Genomic DNA, 18,847 nt, shown 5'->3' with positions numbered 1-18,847 from the left:
GGAGTCACGACTCATGCAATTCCTTCAGTGCCCTTTCAGCAGCACGATCACACTTGAAGACTAAATTGGAAAGCGCACTGAAACCTGCTCCAGTCCATTACAGGTAGGGGTTAGAAGCATAGTGCTTCATTTTAGCCTTTTAAAATGTTTTTATTTATTTATTAAAATGGACATGCTTTCATTTATAATAATGCTTTTAATGCATAAAAACATGCTTCTAATGGCAACATAATTTACAGGAAGTTAAATTTGTTGTCTTTGCAAGACAAATGAATTGTATGAAAAATGTTGTTTTCCCCTGTCACTTGCTCCCTTGTCAAGAACATCTGTAGATTCCCTTTGCTTTTAAATTACAGTCCAAGTTAATTGGAGGGTCTCACACAAATTCACTAACTACTAGTTATTTTTAGCATGAGCTCATCCAGCCTTTGGATCTTTCTAATGTTTTTTTTTTTTTTTGTATGCGTGTGTGTGTGTGTGTGTGTTACATTTAACGGCCAGCTTTTTTAGTACACCTGCATCACACTACTTTAAAATCGTTTCTGCTCATTGAGGGGAGACCGGGGCTAGTTCTCACATTCTTTACTCTTTTAGCTCTTGAACATTTTCACTGTTATTTTCCAGGAAAATAGATGCTATTTACACTTTGACCAATAGCGAGGGATACAATTAAATAATAACAATAGTAATGTTAGCAAAAACATTATTCTAAAAAAAAAAAAAAAAATTACAGTAATAATAATTTTAGCAAAAAAATATTTCATTTTATTAATAATGATATATAATGATAATAATAATTATTATTTCTTCATGTTATTTCCCAGGAAAATAGATACTGTTCAGACACTGACCAATAGTGAGGCATGTTCTTACGTTGTATGGGGTAAACTGTCACAACTGAACCTGCCATTAAGCAGCCTATATATATATATATATATATATATATAAAAGGTAACATACAAAAATATTTATTTATATACATTTTCATATTTTATTTTTTATATCTAAACAATTATTTTAATAATATTAATTTAATTACATTTTAATAATAATAATAATTTTAGGCAAAAATATTTCTTCTAAAATATTAAATTAATACATAAAAATAATAATGGCCATAAATACAGTTCATCTAAATAATAATAATATAGCCCAAAAGTATTTCTCCTATTTTTTTATTAATAATAAAATAATAATTATTATTATTATTTACAATCATTTATTTCATATACATAATAAAAAAAATTGACCAAAAAATATTTCATGGTGAATGCATGTCATGCGACTTAAACTAGCAGGCTTACAGTTTAAGATTGAGTAAATAAACCATTACAGGCATTTTTTTTTTTTTTTTTTTTTGGGAGAATGTCTCAGTATTATATCCCAGAGTGCAGATCTGGTGACAGATGAAGCAGTGTATGGAATGCACAGCGGCAGTGTGTGTGTTTTGCGCAGCTGAACAGAATCTGGAGGCAATTCAGCACACAGCGATAACAGGGCCTTGGCACAGGCTGCGGGCAGGATGTTAGGAGTACTGCCCTATGTTTCCGGAGTGGGATGGGATCAAGCTTGGGAATGCTGCTGGCCCTCAGTGCCCAGACTCAGGGGGGAAATCAGAGAGCAAGGGATGCTGGGTCAGCAGGGGCCCATTAAGGATCAGGTAGAATCATTGTGCTCAAAGGAATCATCCAACAACATGGAAAGAGACATTGATATTCAAACTGGTTGCTTTGATTGGCAGAAATTCCAGTATGAATATTCAAAACTTACATTTTCTGTTGAAACCTCCTGTCAGCTTAATCCTGACATGTGTGAGTGAACTGGACATGGACCAGACTATGCACTCAAAGTAATCTATAGTTATTTCAGTTGTGCTAGAAGCTGGATCTGGACTTTTAGAACCATTCGTAGTTAAATATATAACGAGACACAATTCCTTAGACTGCTCATTTAATACACAGTTCATTGCTGCCAGATGTTGAAAAGCAGGTAATTTGAAGACAAATTTTCCATAGTGCTGCCTTGAATTATGCAGCAAACACTTTGGGATGGAATTATATATATTGGAACTGGAGTGTACCACTTAACCAAAGATGATGGACAATTGGCACATGTAGCATTCCCTAAGCGTGAGGTCAGAGTATAACGAAGCTGAACTTTCTTAGGGTAGGTCCATCAAAAATATGTATGGGGAAGTTTGCAGCTGTTTTGTGCGCAAGGCCGAAATCCCGAATTCCGTTTTGAGGTTTACTCCTTGAATGTGTTCCATCGCAACATACTGTTTATCATACGTTATCCAGGCGTCAAGCTGTGGAAAAGCTTTGACGCTGGAGCGCGCGTGTGCCAAGTCAGGTCTTTTCCTTACATGGTATAAGCCACTAGGCATGAGACCATCTCCTTTCCGACACATGTGGATCTGTCTGGCCATGATCAATGTCTTGTTGCCCAGGAAATTTGGAATGTGTTTGACTGCAATTGAGGTTCCTTTCCGAGCATCTCAGTGTTCTGTAGTCCAACTCCACTGAGGATTTTACTTGGTAAATTTTTAACATAGTTAAAAGTCGGATCATTCTTACCTTTTTTGGGTTGTTTTGCTAAATAAAGACCATTCTTGGTCATAGTCGGCCACCTGTCCAATAGCGCATTGAAACTTCAATATGGCATGCTGGAAATGACTGTTTGTGATCATTTGTGCCCTCAAAAATATTTATGTCTAAATTTAAGATTAATGTATTTGAATTGCATATTTTAAATTGCAAATTTGGTTCACAGTTTTAACATGAACAAACTAATAAACTTAATGTGATACATAACAGCCATACATAAATTAAACAGGTAGGATTTCTGTAATAGTACTAATAAACTGAATGTATTTAAACACACAACAACCAGGTTTACATATTTATCATCAATAAAATAAAATAAAATGCAAAGATGCAAATAGTTAATAATAAACCATGCCATCATTTTTTTGAGTGCAGAAATTTCACCTGTTTCATTTATGAATGACTGACAAATATGCAACACATTAAGTTTATTAGTTTGCTTATGTAATCCAAATGGAAAAGGAAATTGTATATGAAATTCAAATGAATAAATCTTACATTTTGAGGGTAGGAAGCACAGATCTGATTATAATCAAAAACATTCTTATTTGACTCACGCAGCTTGAGGGGGGTCTGCTGGAATGCATTAAATAGACAGAAGTCTGCAAATGTTTCCTCTTTGCATGCTAGTGAGAGTTTAAGGGAAGGAACTTTGAGAGCCCAAATGCAATATTTTGAAAGAATAGTAACGCAATGGTTCAAAACTTCACTTCACCATATGGCTGCAAGTATGTGCACACGACAGTCAAATGTGCTTGTTGAGCTTTCCTTTTCAAAATCATTGGCATTAAGTTGGTCCTCATGTTTTGCACTGTAAAAATGAGCAACTGCAAACAGATAAAAAGTAAGAATGTAAGTATATGTAAGTATAAATAGCTAAAACTTGGGCAAACTCATCCTGACATCACAAGACAATTCCTAAACTTAAAAAAAACGAAAACACAGGAGATCACTAGAGAATAGCACAACACAACTACCAACACAGATGAGACCTGACAAAGGAACACAGGGAACTGAGATACACAAGGGATGATTGACTGAAACAGAACAGGTGTTAACCAATTAAGAACCAAGGAAACTAACTAGCAAATCAGACAGGCAAACCAGGAACAGGACATAAAGAAACAAAACCAAAACAGAATGCACGTGACATTACACCGCCCTCCCGGAAGGTGCATCTGGAAGAGGATATGGGGCATGTGAATGCGAACCGAGGAGAATGACGGTGGGAGAAACCAAGGTGGTAATGATGGTGGAAGGAGCCAGGAAGGATCCAGGAACAGAAGTAGTGATGCAGGAACCCAGAGGACAGCCAGGACAGGTGGAGACTTAGCTAACGACACCAGCCCTAGATGCAGACGGAGAGCAGATGGGACCGGGCAACAACAATGGTCCTGGAGCGCCTGACAAGCGTCCGAGGTGGAGCCAGAGTGCCTGAGGACTAAGGCGAAGGGACGAGGAAGCCCGGTGGAGCTGCAGGGACGATGGTCTCAGGTGGAGCCGAGGGAGGGAGGAGCCATGGCAGAGCCGAGAGGTCGACAGGCCGAGGTGGAGTGATGGGATCAGCGGCTGGAGGCAGAGCCGGGGTATCCACTTGCCTGGGCAAGGCTAGAAGACTCGAGGCAAATCCACTCAACAGAGTAGCGTTATTGAGAAGCCGGGGGGCTGAAGGGAACCAGAAGAGGCCGGACTAAATGACTGTCTGACATTGGAAGAGGAGGCGGGAGAGGGAGGCTGGGTGGGAACTCTGGAGGCAACGGGCTGGGTGGAACCAGCAGGGTCGCAAGAGACTCTGAACTGGACAGAACCAGTGGAAACACAGGAGAATTTGTGCTGGACGGGACCAGCAGGTACGGGAGATTAGGGTAAGCATCCTCCTCTAGCAATCCCACAGTGTCGATGTTGCCGGCTTACACACCTGGTCAGACTCACAGTGGGGCTCAGGCTGGCTGGCTTAGTCCTCTTGTCTGGCTCTGGCTCATGCATCACGGCAGGCTCAAGCCCTCCGTCTGCGGTGGGCTCTGGTGTCATATCCGTGCTGCAGGGTGATTGCTGGCTGGGCTCTGGGTTCAGAATGGGGCAGGAAATGATCTCCGCTGAGCAGATGGTGTTTTCTGGTCTATTGTTTTCAAGCAAAAACTCTGCAAAATTCCCCCAAGGACCCACACCTGGTAGGCATGCTTTCGTTTTCGCGTTTAAACGTGTGAGGTAGAATGTGCACAAGGAACGGTCCGGGAAGTTTAAGCACAACAGCACAAAATTTTCAGGTGTGGATCTCGAGGGACTGCTGCTCCTGGTCCATACAGAGCAGTTGGACTGGCAGTAAGTCCATTCTTTATAGGTCTGGTCCTCTGTCATGCGGTAGTATTGAGAACAATCTTTATAATCCACCAACTAAAACACAGGAGATCTCTAGAGAATAACGTAACACATTTACTAACATAGACGAGACCGGACAATGGAAAAATACACAGGGCTTAAATACACAGGGGATGACTGACTGAAACAGAACAGGTGTTAACTAATTAAGAACCAAGGAAACTAACTAGCAAATCAGGCAGGCAAACTGGGGACAGAACACAGAGAAAACAAAACCAAAACTGATTACACGTGACATTAATATCTTATAATATTAAATGTAAAGTTTGTATGTATATATAATATGACATAACTTTCTTGTTATGCTGGTAATTATAGAAATGTATGATATGAAATATATAACATTTATGACTATTTCTAGTGGCTAAAAGGTTGTAGCCCTTGGCATAGAACTAGTCGAAGATATATGATGGGGTTATTCTGAAACAGAAGGTTTTCTGTTCTACAAGGGACACAGGTGGAGCTACCCTTAATTCAGGAGGAAATGGGCAGGCCAGAGAGAGCGAGAATGACTCATTTAGATGATCGAGACCCTACAGTTTAGGACTCTGAAGACAATTTGTGCTCCAGTGCCTCAGGGGTGCACTAAGTAATGCCATTCCCCAAATTTTCAATGTTTAACAGCTGGTGTACAGAAATGAGAGGCATCACACAGAGGCAGAAGGGTGACAGAGGGCAAACCTACTGCCTGTGACCTATTCAAAACATGAAGAGTCATGACTAATCACTGTTATTCGGGTGTTTTTGCTGCTTCTGTTCATTAAAGGATGTCATGATGCAGGCATGTATTTCTCAACTTTCTCTGTTATGATATTAGCAATCATGCATGAGTTTAAGTGTCTTGATTGCTCCAGGGGTTTGCTTGATATATTATTTGGGGAATAAAAGATTACATTACTAGCAATGATATGGTTAACAAGCTGCAACAGTGTCATATTCTTTTTTAGTTATGCTTGCTAACGCACAAAACATAAACCATTGTACACAAACCCTCTCAAAAAGCAATAAAAGACAAGCATGTATTTGTGCTGGATGTGATATACACTAGTTATTTATAGATAGTCTTGCACTCTAAACTGAAGCCCATGTTAGTTTCGCAGGGTGAGCATCTTTAGCCATTTTTGGTTAAGCAATGCCTCAAAGTGAGCAGCAACTCCATCCTGTTACACGTCATGGTACAAAAGCCTTCACATATTTATCAGGTCTGACTTTTACGATCCTAGCCACTGATTCAGCACACCTCTGTTCGGGGTTCCCCCGATTTGTGCATCTGGAGATTGGTGTGATGGAAGTAGAGGAGTGAATGGAGAGGGCTTGATTCACTGCCAGTGTACAGCTGCTTCTACTGCTAAGGGCGAGTTGTTCTTGATGTGATTTGAGGTTTTCGTGTAATTGCCAGCACTAATGCTAATTACACATCAAAAAGACGGGTTTAAGAAAAACATAACATCTCACAGCCTCCTTTGATAGTGTGGAATAGAATGACAGACATAAATTAAATCTTTCATCTTGTCCTCAAAAGTTGTCCAAACATGCTGTAGATGAGCAAATGATCTATTATTCTGGTTTATTGTTTAACTTTAGTGTGTGCGCCGACACGGAGAGCGAGTGGGAAATGATTCAAGACTTTACTCCAACACAAGCTATATTATTGTACAGCAAATGGTATCAAATAGTTTAAAAACGCCTGCATTATCCTACTTTTTACATGTATCCTTAAAAAAAAAAAAAGATTGGACATAAGATGTTAATTTCAGTTGAAATTATTTTATTATATGAGAAGAAAGAGACCCCAGAGTGATGCTAGAGAGATTAAACTATAGCACAGGTACTTCCTAATGTAATAATCATTTCTCATGCTCTGTAGCTACAGGTCTGAATAAGTGAATAAATCAAGTGGAAAGAAGGTACTCTAACAGTGACTAGAAAATCATTTCAGCATCTTGCACAGCTCTTGTTGGTTTTGGCTAGGACGTATAGAGCCCACCCTGATGTGTATTCTGGCTCCACACATTTGTCCTGTCCGCACGTAATAAAGCTTTATAGAAAACCCACAAGACAGCTCTTTATGTCATTGTAAACTGCTTCACCCAGTCTTACCTGGGTGGTTGCTCTGACTTCCTGACACACAGGCTTCCATTACGGGCTTAAGATACGGTATATACATCTTTTTAATGCATTTGGACATCATCGTCTAACTGTACTGTAAAATCTGTTTGCGCTTTAGAGCAAAAGCATTATGCTGGTCATAGTAGAGTCTATAGTGCATTCAAACACACTCTGGGTAAAGAATGAAAACCATGAAGAGGGCAAATTGCCCAGGACCTGGAATCAGTCACAGATGTGTAAATTAGAATATGTTCTCCGTCTCTGTCATGTGGAAATGATTTGTGGACCCTACGATACTTTGTGGAAGGAAGACTAGACATTGAAAGGGAGTCTGGGAAATGTGTAACATGCCCACTATACCCAAAAGCGTTCTGTAATTTATGAGCCAGAGTTAAAGTGTAGCTTCGCCATTTTCAACCTGCTTTATATCGTTACAATGTCGGTAGTACATGTACGTTAACAACATTTAGTCATTCTCTGTGTTACCTGGACTGAGAAATTCACGTTTATTTGTCAGCAAAAATCCACTGGATGACAAGTTAATGTAGAGGTAGGTTTATCACTGAAAATTGTATCGCACTTTGTCTACTCTTTTAAAAGCATTATGGTAAAAATGGAACACTATGACAGAACGGCAGTTTCTTTCAGTTTTTCCCCTCCGTTTGGCATAAAACACAGTGTTCGTTGTCATCCCGTTGGAAATGTTCAATACGAACACAGAGGTTTTTCAGAATTTCCGTTGCAGCTTTGCAGCCTTTAGCCACTACCTACAACATGCTGGATGCTTCACTGGAAACCGAAAGTATTTCATTCTAAATCATTCACATTTACTCCGGGAACACAGTTGACACTATACTAAAAGTTTGCTAAGAAGTACTTCCTAATAAAGCAAGGCAGGATTTGACTGGTAAGCGTCTCTATAGCAGACTGGTGGGAGTGGCCTTGGACGGCAACAAGCCCAGTGCATTATGGGTGTTTTCCAACCTATTTTGCAAAAGGGAAGACAACAGCCTCTTTCCTCTGTTTACTCTAGTCAGGTATCACCCATTTACATTTTTTCACCTTTCTACTGCATAATCAGCCATGTTTTATTGAAACCCCCTTTAAGATGAACAGAAAGTGGAAATAGGTCTAAGAAAATTCCTTCTGCTTTAATTAACCTATATATCAGCTATTTTGCATTGGTAAAATTCCTAAAATCGTCAATGTCTCCATTTGTTCCTGAACTTTTGTTCTAACATAAAGAAATAGATTTTTTAAAATATTATTACAAAAAATATTATTCTGATGCAGTGGGGTTCAAAGGTTTCAGACCAGATTGAAAATAAATAAAAAAAATCATTTAAACTGATAAATAAACAGTGCAAATAAAGTAGTTTTAGAATATGATATGATATCATATGAATTTACTAATAATACTAATGCATTCAAATTATTCATATATAATTTTTTTAAACATTGTTTCAGATTTTTGTCATTTCAGAATCATATATATATACAGTATATTAGTAAATTAATATAACCTTTGTTATGCCATTGTTATGCTGGTCATTTAAATTCTTAAATTGACCCTACTTAATTAAATATTTTCTTAATGAAAGATTATAAAGACTTAAATTTCTGTGCAAAACTTGTACTGCTTAATTTTTAACAATTCAATTACCTTTTCTACCAAGGTTTATATGGACCACTTCTTGTCCACTGGTTCCTTTACTAGACAATTGCACAGATTTCATTTGTAAAACTGGCAAAAGTGTTGAAAACTGCATTTTGGTTGTATTTGATGAATGCAGTGAAAAGTGTTCAATTGAAATTCGATCAATTCGCTAATTTGCCACTGGGGTCACCAAAACATTCTCACACCTTGTTATTCAAAAAGCCCAATGCAAATGAAGGAAATTGCATACATATTGTCTTATGCGTAAGTGCAATGCATCAACCCATGGTCAAAGCACATCAGCCTTCTGTTGACAGATGTGACGGGTTGTAGGTTAAGAGGGTTCAGGAAAGCCGTCTGCGTCTATCACCCAGAAAGCCTTCACATGAGGTCACTATTATAGGACTTTTTCGGTTTATGCACATATGGAGACTCTTTGGACTGGTGCAAGAGCCTTGTTCCTCTGCCTCTGGAGGAAAGCCAAACCAAACACGCCTGCAGCTCTGGTGGAAGCAGCCGTCCAACAAGTCCACTCACCTCTAGCCTGCTGTCTAGCCCAGCACTCCACACATGTGATGTGGAGAGAAGAACACAGAACAGGCTTTGTCACTCACACCACCAACCTAATTGTTCCCACATCGATGCAAAGATATTATAATATTAAATGGAGTCCGGTGTCTTGTAGAGACGACTATAAAATCCCTCACAGAATTATCCAAGCAGGTTCCCCCGTCAAGGATGTTGAAGTGCTGTCTGACCAACCAATTCAAAGGCTTCAACACTATGGAAGACTAGGAGTAGGAGTGACACTTAAAAATAAAATGAAGGAAAAAGTTATGTTCATGTTTTAAGATGGAATTAAATAAATGGATAACAATACAATTAATAAATATTTAATTCTACTATACTTTGAATGGTACAGATCCCCCTACAAGTGAATTGTCCAATTTTTCAACTCTATGAAGAAAAGCATTTGTCAAATGACAAAGACAAGAAATTAGCAAATAGACAGAAAAGAAACAAGCAATTTAAAATTGTGTTAATTTAATATTTCAAGTGGCAGCCTATAAATATGCACCCCAAATTGCATGGTGCATGCACCCCAAATTTCCGCAAATTCTGTTTGGAGCTGCTAGTTAAACCCTGAATTACCAAGTTATTATATATTATACCAAAAAATTATGTTTTTTTTGTTTATATTGGTGAAGGCTCTTGGGTCTTGGCGGATTGCTGTTCAGGAAACTTTTCTTTTGTGTAAAATACTCTTTCCTTGGTGCACAATATGATTTTGATTGATATGATTTTTGTCTGTCTTTATCAGTTTTCATTATTTCAGGGAATGTAAGCGAATGTGCGCTGTTTAATTCAAATTTGCCACTTCCTTAGCTCTGTTGAGCAGCTGTTTAGCAATGTGTTGGACATACAATCAGAAAACACAAAAGCATGATTTATTTGAATGAAATTCAGAAAATTGTATATGAAAAAATGTGATAGCACTTTATTTCAGTCCTGTTCTGCATGTACATACCATGCACTTATTATAGTAATTGCAATAACTGGGTAATAACTAGGTACTAACCCTGAACCTACCCCTAAACCTAACCTTAACCCATGTAGTTACCTTATATTACCAAAGTACTTTCTTAGGTAAGTACATGAAAGTGCACATTACTGTAAAATAAAGTGCAACCAAAAATGTATAATGATACATTGTATGGAAAAAGGTGAGAAATAGAAAGTGGAAGATACTAAATTTTTTTATATTATTTCCATTAGTAAAAAAGATTAGTGGCACATTTGAATTTGTGGCAAAGTTTGCCTTTCCTGGTAGTTGTTCCAGGGAAATTGGATCAAGAAACTGGAATGTTGTGGTTGGTCCTGGTGAGTTATGAGCCAAACAGCTGACAGGGAGCGTCTTGACTTTGAATTAGAGTGATCAGGACAGTTCAGATCTTTATAAATCACACACTTTCTGACTATCTTCCTCTCTTTCAGCTTGCATCTAAAGAGCTCTGTGTGAATCATCATGGACGAGGACTTTGATTTCGAGCGTCGCAGAGAGTTACGGAGACAGAAGCGAGAAGAAATGCAGCGGGAGGCAGAGAAGTAAGTTACACGGGTTCATTTTTTTTGAAACATTGAATTTGCTGTCAATCAATTTCACTATCAATCATCATTTTTAAATGATTCAATAAAATTCAGATCACTGTCATCCCGATGATGAATTGAATACTATTTTAAGCCACAGGAGTGCTGTCTGTAATACTCTGGCCAAGTTGGAGAGGCCTGTGACTGCGTGGTCCAAACAGCAGAGCCTCTGCTCGCCTCTCTATTCCTTATAAAGGTTGACATGCTTGTAAATGTCTTCCTACGCTTACTGTGCTTTGTTACAGTTGACGGGGCGGTAGAGTAAATCCAGATAATATCTGATTTTAGACAGACGTTCATTGGGTATATATTTTTAAGAGTGTGATGGTTTCTTTCAGACACAGAATGGTGCACTAGTTAGTTGAAACCTCAAAGTTTTACCGCAAAACCTAAGATAAAGAAATTAGAAATTATATTTAAGAAAATAAAGCATATTTTTTTCTGATTATCCTTGTTTTAATGAAAAAGTAATGATATATGATATTATTTAAATGGGTTTTTTTTTTGTACTGCGTAATTTATGATGATTTCAATAAAAATACATTTGTTTTAGTAATTTTGGTAACACTTTACAACACTTTACTTTACTTTACAGTTTTCCAATATAAATCACCTTTAACAATAATGGAACTAAAAAATGTAAATTTTAATGTCTTAATGTAACAAGAAAATAATTTTACAATGCAAAAAAACCAAACAAATCAGGCTTAATTTTCTTTATGGAAAATATTATTTTTATAATAAAATGTAGAATAAAAAATATTTTTCTATTTACAAAAGGTGACCTGTGCATTTTGTAAAATTGACCTACTTATCTGTGTAAGAATTTACTTATGATTTCATGTTGCTTTTAGTAAATACAATGCAGCTCACTAAGGAAGAAAAGTTTGTCATTATAAAGAAAAGAGAAATAGCATGCTATTGCATTATGGGTCTTTTGTACACAATAAATGTCAATTATTCTATGTTTACACTGGGTTTGTATAAACCAGATTAGATTTATTTATGTGTGTCTGTTTTTACACAAGCCTTCTGTGGAAATCCGTCTTTATTTCAGGAACCGCTTAAAGTCCTTTCCAGCAGCAAACATCAACGTTCTTGTGTAATATGAAAAGTATGTACATTTAAAATGGTCGTTTAAGGCCTGCAAACCTTTATTCTCCACATATTAATTCTTGAAATACATAAAAAGTTTGTATTAGCATGGGTGATGTGCGCTGTGGGTTTGGAAGGCCAGGTTTGTTCAGAGTGTTTATAGTTCACGATGACTTGGCCCACTTATAGACTGAGAGCTGCAGTTTCTCCATAGCTCCATTTAAGGACTGATCTGGAGATGACAGATGCTTTACTGCTCTTTGTGAGGGGTAATACTCACTCCAGAGAGCAGATGACAGCATGCACTAATGTTACACATGACTGTCAGCACATTTGATCATATTTTAGCATAGCTTGGAATGCAGATGAACGGTTTTGTATTGTTTGTCTAACTGTGGAAGGTATGAGGTTAATGGACGGTGTCCGTGGCAAGGCTGCAGAAGATGCTCTAATGATAACATACACTGTTAGTCTTACACTTTACATGTTTTCCATTTCTGCAATTGCAATATTTAGGGTCTAGAAGATTACAGTGTTTAGAGCGAGATTTTTTTTTTTTTTATACAAAAGTTTTTGTGATAAATATTCAGATAAAGGAGGATAATACTCTCTGGTTAAAGAAGGGACTCTTATGATTTATTTTAATTAATTAAAAATGCATGAAAAATACATTTCATTTTGAAAGAATGACACTTTTTCTATGATAAGCATGTTTTTTAATTTCTTAAAATTTTGATGGCAAAAAGTCAAAAATCACAACTGTCCTGATATCATAATGAATAAAGAGCCTCATTTGATGTTTTTTTCATTTAACACAACAATGACTTAGGGTAACTAGTATCTTTTTTTGGGTAATTTCATATATGCCCTAATATATATACATATATATACACATACATTTATATATATATATATATATATATATATATATATATAGAGAGAGAGAGAGAGAGAGAGAGAGAGAGAGAGAGAGAGAGAGAGAGAGAGAGAGAGAGAGAGAGAGAGAGAGAGAGAGAGAGAGAGAGAGAGAGAGAGAGAGAGAGAGAGAGAGATCGGATTAATCGCAAATTAATCACATATTAAATTCGGCTTAGAAATTACCCCCCAAAAATTATTTAAAGTCATTATTGTGTTAAATGAGAAAAGCATCAAATAGACATTATTTGATTCAACAGAATTTATTATGCAAGAACTTTTAGGCTACAACGGCCATTCTTTTTTTTGTGAAAAGCCGCATCTGAATTGGTATTTAGATATATTTACAGACCGTTTATTAATTAATTTATTAGTTTTATTTATTTATTTCAGCTCAGATGTGGCTTGAATGCATTTACACTGCAATATTTCTATATTTAAAAATATATATTTGTGTGGTGTAACTCTCCAAAAAAACAATGATATTTGTGAATTAACATTATATTTCTAAAAAAAATACTTTACCTAGAAAAATATATTTAAATATTCTAATATTCAATAATAAAAAAAAGGTTAAAACCATATAAAACCAACTTGAATGTAAAGAGATCATTTCTTAGAACCTGGCATGTTTTAAAAGATCTTTCCTTTTCATTATCAGATATGTCTTATTTGTCTTTGACCCTGTGGTTTTAGTTAGACTAAAAATTACACACACACACACACACAAAAATCACTTTTAAGCTTCATTGTGGCAACAATCCGATCTAAAAAGGAAATCAAACCTTTAATAAAAATCACTTTCAAATCCAGTTGAAATCCCAAGCCAAATCCACCACGCCTTAATAAAAGCCTTTCATCAAGAGAAATTATGAATTTTGGCACTTTCTGCTTTTTTTGTGTGCATGTTAAACTCTGAGTGAGGGCGATATATTTCTCTTCTGCTGCACAATGTCATATTTCAGTCTGGTCTCAGAAGCTGTTCAGTGCATATGTGCTGGAATGACCCAGAGAAAAACTTTATTGAGATGGATGAGTCTCAAGAAAGAAACCTCAAGGCATTTCGACCACATCCACTGGCTTTGTAGTGGAGAAAACAAACTTTATTGGAATCATATCTGGAAAAGACATATTCTCTATGAAAATTATTGATGCTAAAGAATCCAAACTCCCCCAAATCCCAGCCGCCTGTCATGGTTTCCAGTTCAAAACAGCAACGGAGAGAACCCGCATATTTGTGTCAATCATGGCATCGCCAATAAATCCCTTGTGCTTGATTAAACAGCTCACCAGATGCATCAGCATATTTTCTGAATGTGTTTGCTCTTTCAATATAACCACTTCAAAATAAAGCCATCATAATTGTGTCCAATTTAATTTTCAAACATCCGAGTATGAACTAGCCTGTCAAATAAATGATGTGTGGCTTCAACTTTATTTACAGTATTCAGCATGTGAATTATATGGATTCATTTTACATTCAATTTGTGCCACAATGGCAGCGTCCAAACATTATTTCAAACTATTGTATCAGTGCATATTTAGAGGATGGTGAAGGTCACACGATGAATTATTGGTCATTATTAGTGGCCTTTCTATAGTACTGAAAGGAATTCTTATACTGTTTTTTCATAGCACATTTTAAAATTACTTGTATTTTGTACTTACAAACTACTTAATGTTAACAATATTTTATTGTAAGTGAACAAGTATTGTCTTGTTGAATGCAATATAGATTTTCACTGTAAATTATATATATTTTTTCTATTTAAAAAAGATTAAATTATTTTAAACGTACAATATGTAATTTTTTCTCCACTAGGGGTCGCTAACCTCTTTACAATAACAAAGGCGTAGTTTGATGACGCAACACACGCTAAGAATTATGGAACTTGTCGTCAACGTCAAGCCGACCGATCTAATGTTTATGGATGAGTGAATACATCGATGCTTTTATAATGACTGTGATATGAAGCAGTTCGGGATTGCTAAGAGACAGCTATCAGCTCCACACGCGACGCGAGTCCCGCGGATATAAAAGGAATATGGACATTTCATTCTACCGAACTACACGCAGAATTACTACTCACAGGTCAGTTTATTAGACAAATTAAACTTGTGAGGTAACGCAGCGCTGTTTCACTTGGTCTAACATTACACTATCACACTAAACTGCATTTGAATGTGTTGAAATGTATGTGTTAGTTTGTCTGTTTGAGGCTAGCAGTAAACTAGATCAACATTAGAATAACATACTGATCATATTCTAACATTTTATCATTGTTGAACTATAAAACATTGATTAGTTTTATGTAAATGTGCTCACCTGTTTAATAAAGTAACGTTACATGTAGGAGCGGTCGAAGTCTCGGATGTGGAGCTCTCGTTTATATACTGTCTATGGGAGCTCTCGGCATCTCGAAAACACCGCGCTGATATTGATTCTCGTTTTAGTTCTCCTTCTTTATCCAAAATCTGCTTGCCATGGTCCATAATGTTTGAACGAAACAACAACAGCGTGCAAATAGACATTGCGAACTCCTCAGTTGTCTGCGTCTGTCGCTTTGGTTAATCAGAGGGCTCTGCGAATAGCTCTGGTTACCATGGCAGTACGAGCGGAAACCATAGGCGGAAACCAGGGACAACGCGGATATGACGCCATTGACTGCGACATAACGGAAATAAAGACACGGTCCGTGTCTTCGAATTAAAATATGAATTTCTCTGGATTTAGAAGTTAATTGGAACTGTCGGGATAATGTAAATACACAACTTTAAAAAATATATAACATAGATATAGTGATTTTTTATATTTAAAGCAAAAAAAATACATATTATGCCTTTAAACTAATATTGAAATACTATAAATTATAAATAAAATAAATTATGTCCTGTTAAATTGAATTTTTTTATTTATTTTTTTATTAAATTTTTACATAATTTTACCTTTAAAACTATTAATTTCTTTGCAGTATGATATTCATAATTTGAATATATTGTGGTATGGTGTCCTGTTATTAAGCAGAGGCATCTTTTATCGCCCAGGAGGAATTTATTTCGTGATCATGACAGATTGACTGTACATTATAATAAATGAACATGAAATATTATGTGAAATGAAACAAGCACAGCTATTGGGAATGCTGGGAATGCTATACGATGCTGTTGGGAAACGCAGCCCAGGTTATCTTTTAAAGGGTTGTCAAATGTGCCGCAGGTAAAGGAAACTCCACAGACTTTGGAATGTTTTGACTGCTGCTTTTATTCCAAGATTCAGCCATAATGTTTCAGTATCTCTCAGGAGTGTGAGCTTTCTCCCTCAATCTCTCATTGCATTTCATCTGTAGCGCTGGAGGTCTGAAAGCTATTGTATTCATCCAGAAACACTTCTTACAAAAGGCGCACTGTATTCTTCCAAGAAAATCACAGATACTCCATCTGACTGTCTTTTTGGATGACCTTTTTCAAGTGGAACTCCCTGAGAGGACCGGATTGTTTCGGATTTCCGCTTTTTGGTCTGAGAAACAAAATTGCGGTCCCTGTTATGGGTTTCTCTCTATCATCTACAACATCTGCAAATGATTGGGAAGGGAAGTGAAAAGGAGATGGGGGGGAAAAAATAAAACCCATCCTCCATCAATTGGTCATTTCAAGTGCTCTCACTGCCTTATAAACACCAACATGCCATGACAAACTCAAGCCAGGCCGGACTCGCTCAACTTCAGCAGAAAGAGGGAGAATTTGAGCACAACATTGTGGGTGCAACATCTGAGACCGACAATGAGGCAACTCTAAGGGGAAAAAGCACATTTGGCATCTAAGTTTACAATCTGGCTAATTTACCATGACGCTAGGATGCTAACAAAGCTTTCCCCTCAGATTGCAGTCCAAACCCTCTCTCTGTGTACTCCCATGCCTCAAAGATTTAGTTACAGTTGAGGTTTTCGGGTCTGACCGGTATCTTAAGCAAGCTGGTAAACCAAACATAAATAAACACAAGAAACTGTTTATATGAATCTCAGGGTCTTAAAAAAAATGTTTTTTTGTATTGACATTGCATTGCCGTGTTTTTTTTATATGTAACGTGGTTATACCATTTCAATGCTGTATATGATTATAATAAATATTGTAAATTGAAGAACATTTAAAGGATGCTAGAGGACGAAAAGCCATATGATTAATTAAATTATTTAATTTTTCTAGTTTTTTTAAAAATAACTCACATTTTGTATTTACAAACAGTACTTTATTGTAAAAGTACATATGTTGTCTCGTTGAGGATCATATCGATTTTTACCTTAAATTATACGGTAATTTATACTTTTTACTTAAAAAAAAATATATTTAAAATATTTTTTCAGTAATATAAAATATTATAGATAAACAACCAGACTTAGCATGGTCAATGTTTTAATGTTTTAAATAAATAAATAAAATAATACATTTAAATAATACATCTTAATTTAAAGAATATTTTTAACATGTTAATTAATACAATTATTAAATTTAAATAATTTAATAATAATACATTTTTATGCACATATGACTCAAAAATGAATTTCTACTCTTTTAGCTTAAAAATCGGATCATATTTTTTAGTAGACTCTGCAGATTTAAGCTTACATTTGGTTGTATTATCATTATTGACTCTTCAGGGTAATGTTTATTTCTCACAAGCTCTTTCAGTGCTGAGCCAAAAGCATTCATAAATCTGTCAGTATTGTCTGTCTGCATTCATACAGAAGAATGAGAGTCTTAACTCATGTCTGTGCTTCACCGCCTCTACAGGATGAACTCTTATGATGAAGATGAGGAAGCGGCCCGGGAGCGTAGGAGGCGAGCCCGTCAGGAACGCCAGCGCAATATGGAGAATGAGGAGTTGAGTAACACAACAACAGAAACAAACAGGTAGATCCATCCAAAAGCGTTTTTTTCATACATTTTGTTTTAAAAAAAGCTGTCGTATTACAAAGCACTGCAAATGAAATGCTTGAAAAAAATATGTATGTAAATATTGTGGCCATGAATTGAGAATTCATTCCCTTATTTTATTAATTCGTTCTTTGTTTTAGTTAAATCGTGGCTACAAATTAAGAATTCGTTCCCTCGATTTACAAATAAGTGTAACATGGCCACGATTTACTAAAATGAGGGAATGAATTAAAACAAGGGAACAAATTCTTAATATGACATACATATTGTTTGTCTGTCATGTGTGGAGCTCCGTACTACATAAAAAAAATGAAAACTTATTTAATGTAATGTAATGTAAAAATGTAATTATAAACTTAACTAAAGCCTGATATAAAATCTAAAATATTTGTACTGTATAACTCATAAAAGCACTTGGCTACACTGATAATGGTGTTGTTTCCAGTACAGAGACGTCCTCATTGATCTCTAGTTCTGCTCCAGCTGAGGATGATGATCAGGCTCTCTTGGAGAAGATCGCTCAGAGAGAGGAGCGGAGACAGAAAAGGATGAAGGAAGCTTTGGAGAGACAGAAGGAACTTGATCCCACCATCACGGATGAAACTGTCACCACAGAGGACGAGCCAAGTCGTAGAAACGACAAACTAGAGTCCTCCCAAAATGACATTTCCTCAACAGAAACCAATTCCTGGAAGGAAAGGGAAGAGATAAAAGAGGAGGAAAAGGAAGAGATAAAAGAGGAGGAAAAGATAGAGGAAAGCAACGTAGAGGTTGAGGAGACAATCGCAGTAAAGGAGGATCCAATGTCATTTACAGCAGCAGACGAACCTAAAGAATCTTCCGAGAAGATAGACAAACCAGAAGAGGAAGACAGACCACAAAGGTCCTACCTCAGAGAACAGGTAATTTCCTCAACATTTTTTGCTGTCATTCCAACTTAAGATGACGGTTAAGTACATTAGCGAGGCATTTCATGTGGTTTCTGCATTATTCGTTATTCTGACAC

The 18,847-nt window shown here is 36.5% G+C and overlaps 1 protein-coding gene across 2 annotated transcripts in view; it reads left to right on the top strand.

Moving 5' to 3' along the window:
* cald1b (caldesmon 1b) overlaps positions 1-18,847 on the top strand; it is a 30,165-nt gene continuing 11,318 nt past the window's right edge. The window contains exons 1-4 of one of the 2 annotated variants that reach the window (XM_084095309.1): positions 1-103; positions 10,747-10,857; positions 17,698-17,817; positions 18,287-18,743. In XM_084095309.1, the coding sequence (XP_083951435.1) occupies positions 10,778-10,857; positions 17,698-17,817; positions 18,287-18,743 (657 nt within the window). In that variant the 5' untranslated portion in view covers positions 1-103; positions 10,747-10,777. The remainder of the gene's footprint in view (positions 104-10,746; positions 10,858-17,697; positions 17,818-18,286; positions 18,744-18,847) is intronic. The other variant, XM_084095308.1, reaches the window with a different exon arrangement.

Source organism: Abramis brama, assembly GCF_963993115.1.
Source record: "Abramis brama genome assembly, chromosome: 20".
NCBI lineage: Eukaryota > Metazoa > Chordata > Actinopteri > Cypriniformes > Leuciscidae > Abramis > Abramis brama.
This window is presented reverse-complemented; position numbering and strand designations above follow the sequence as displayed.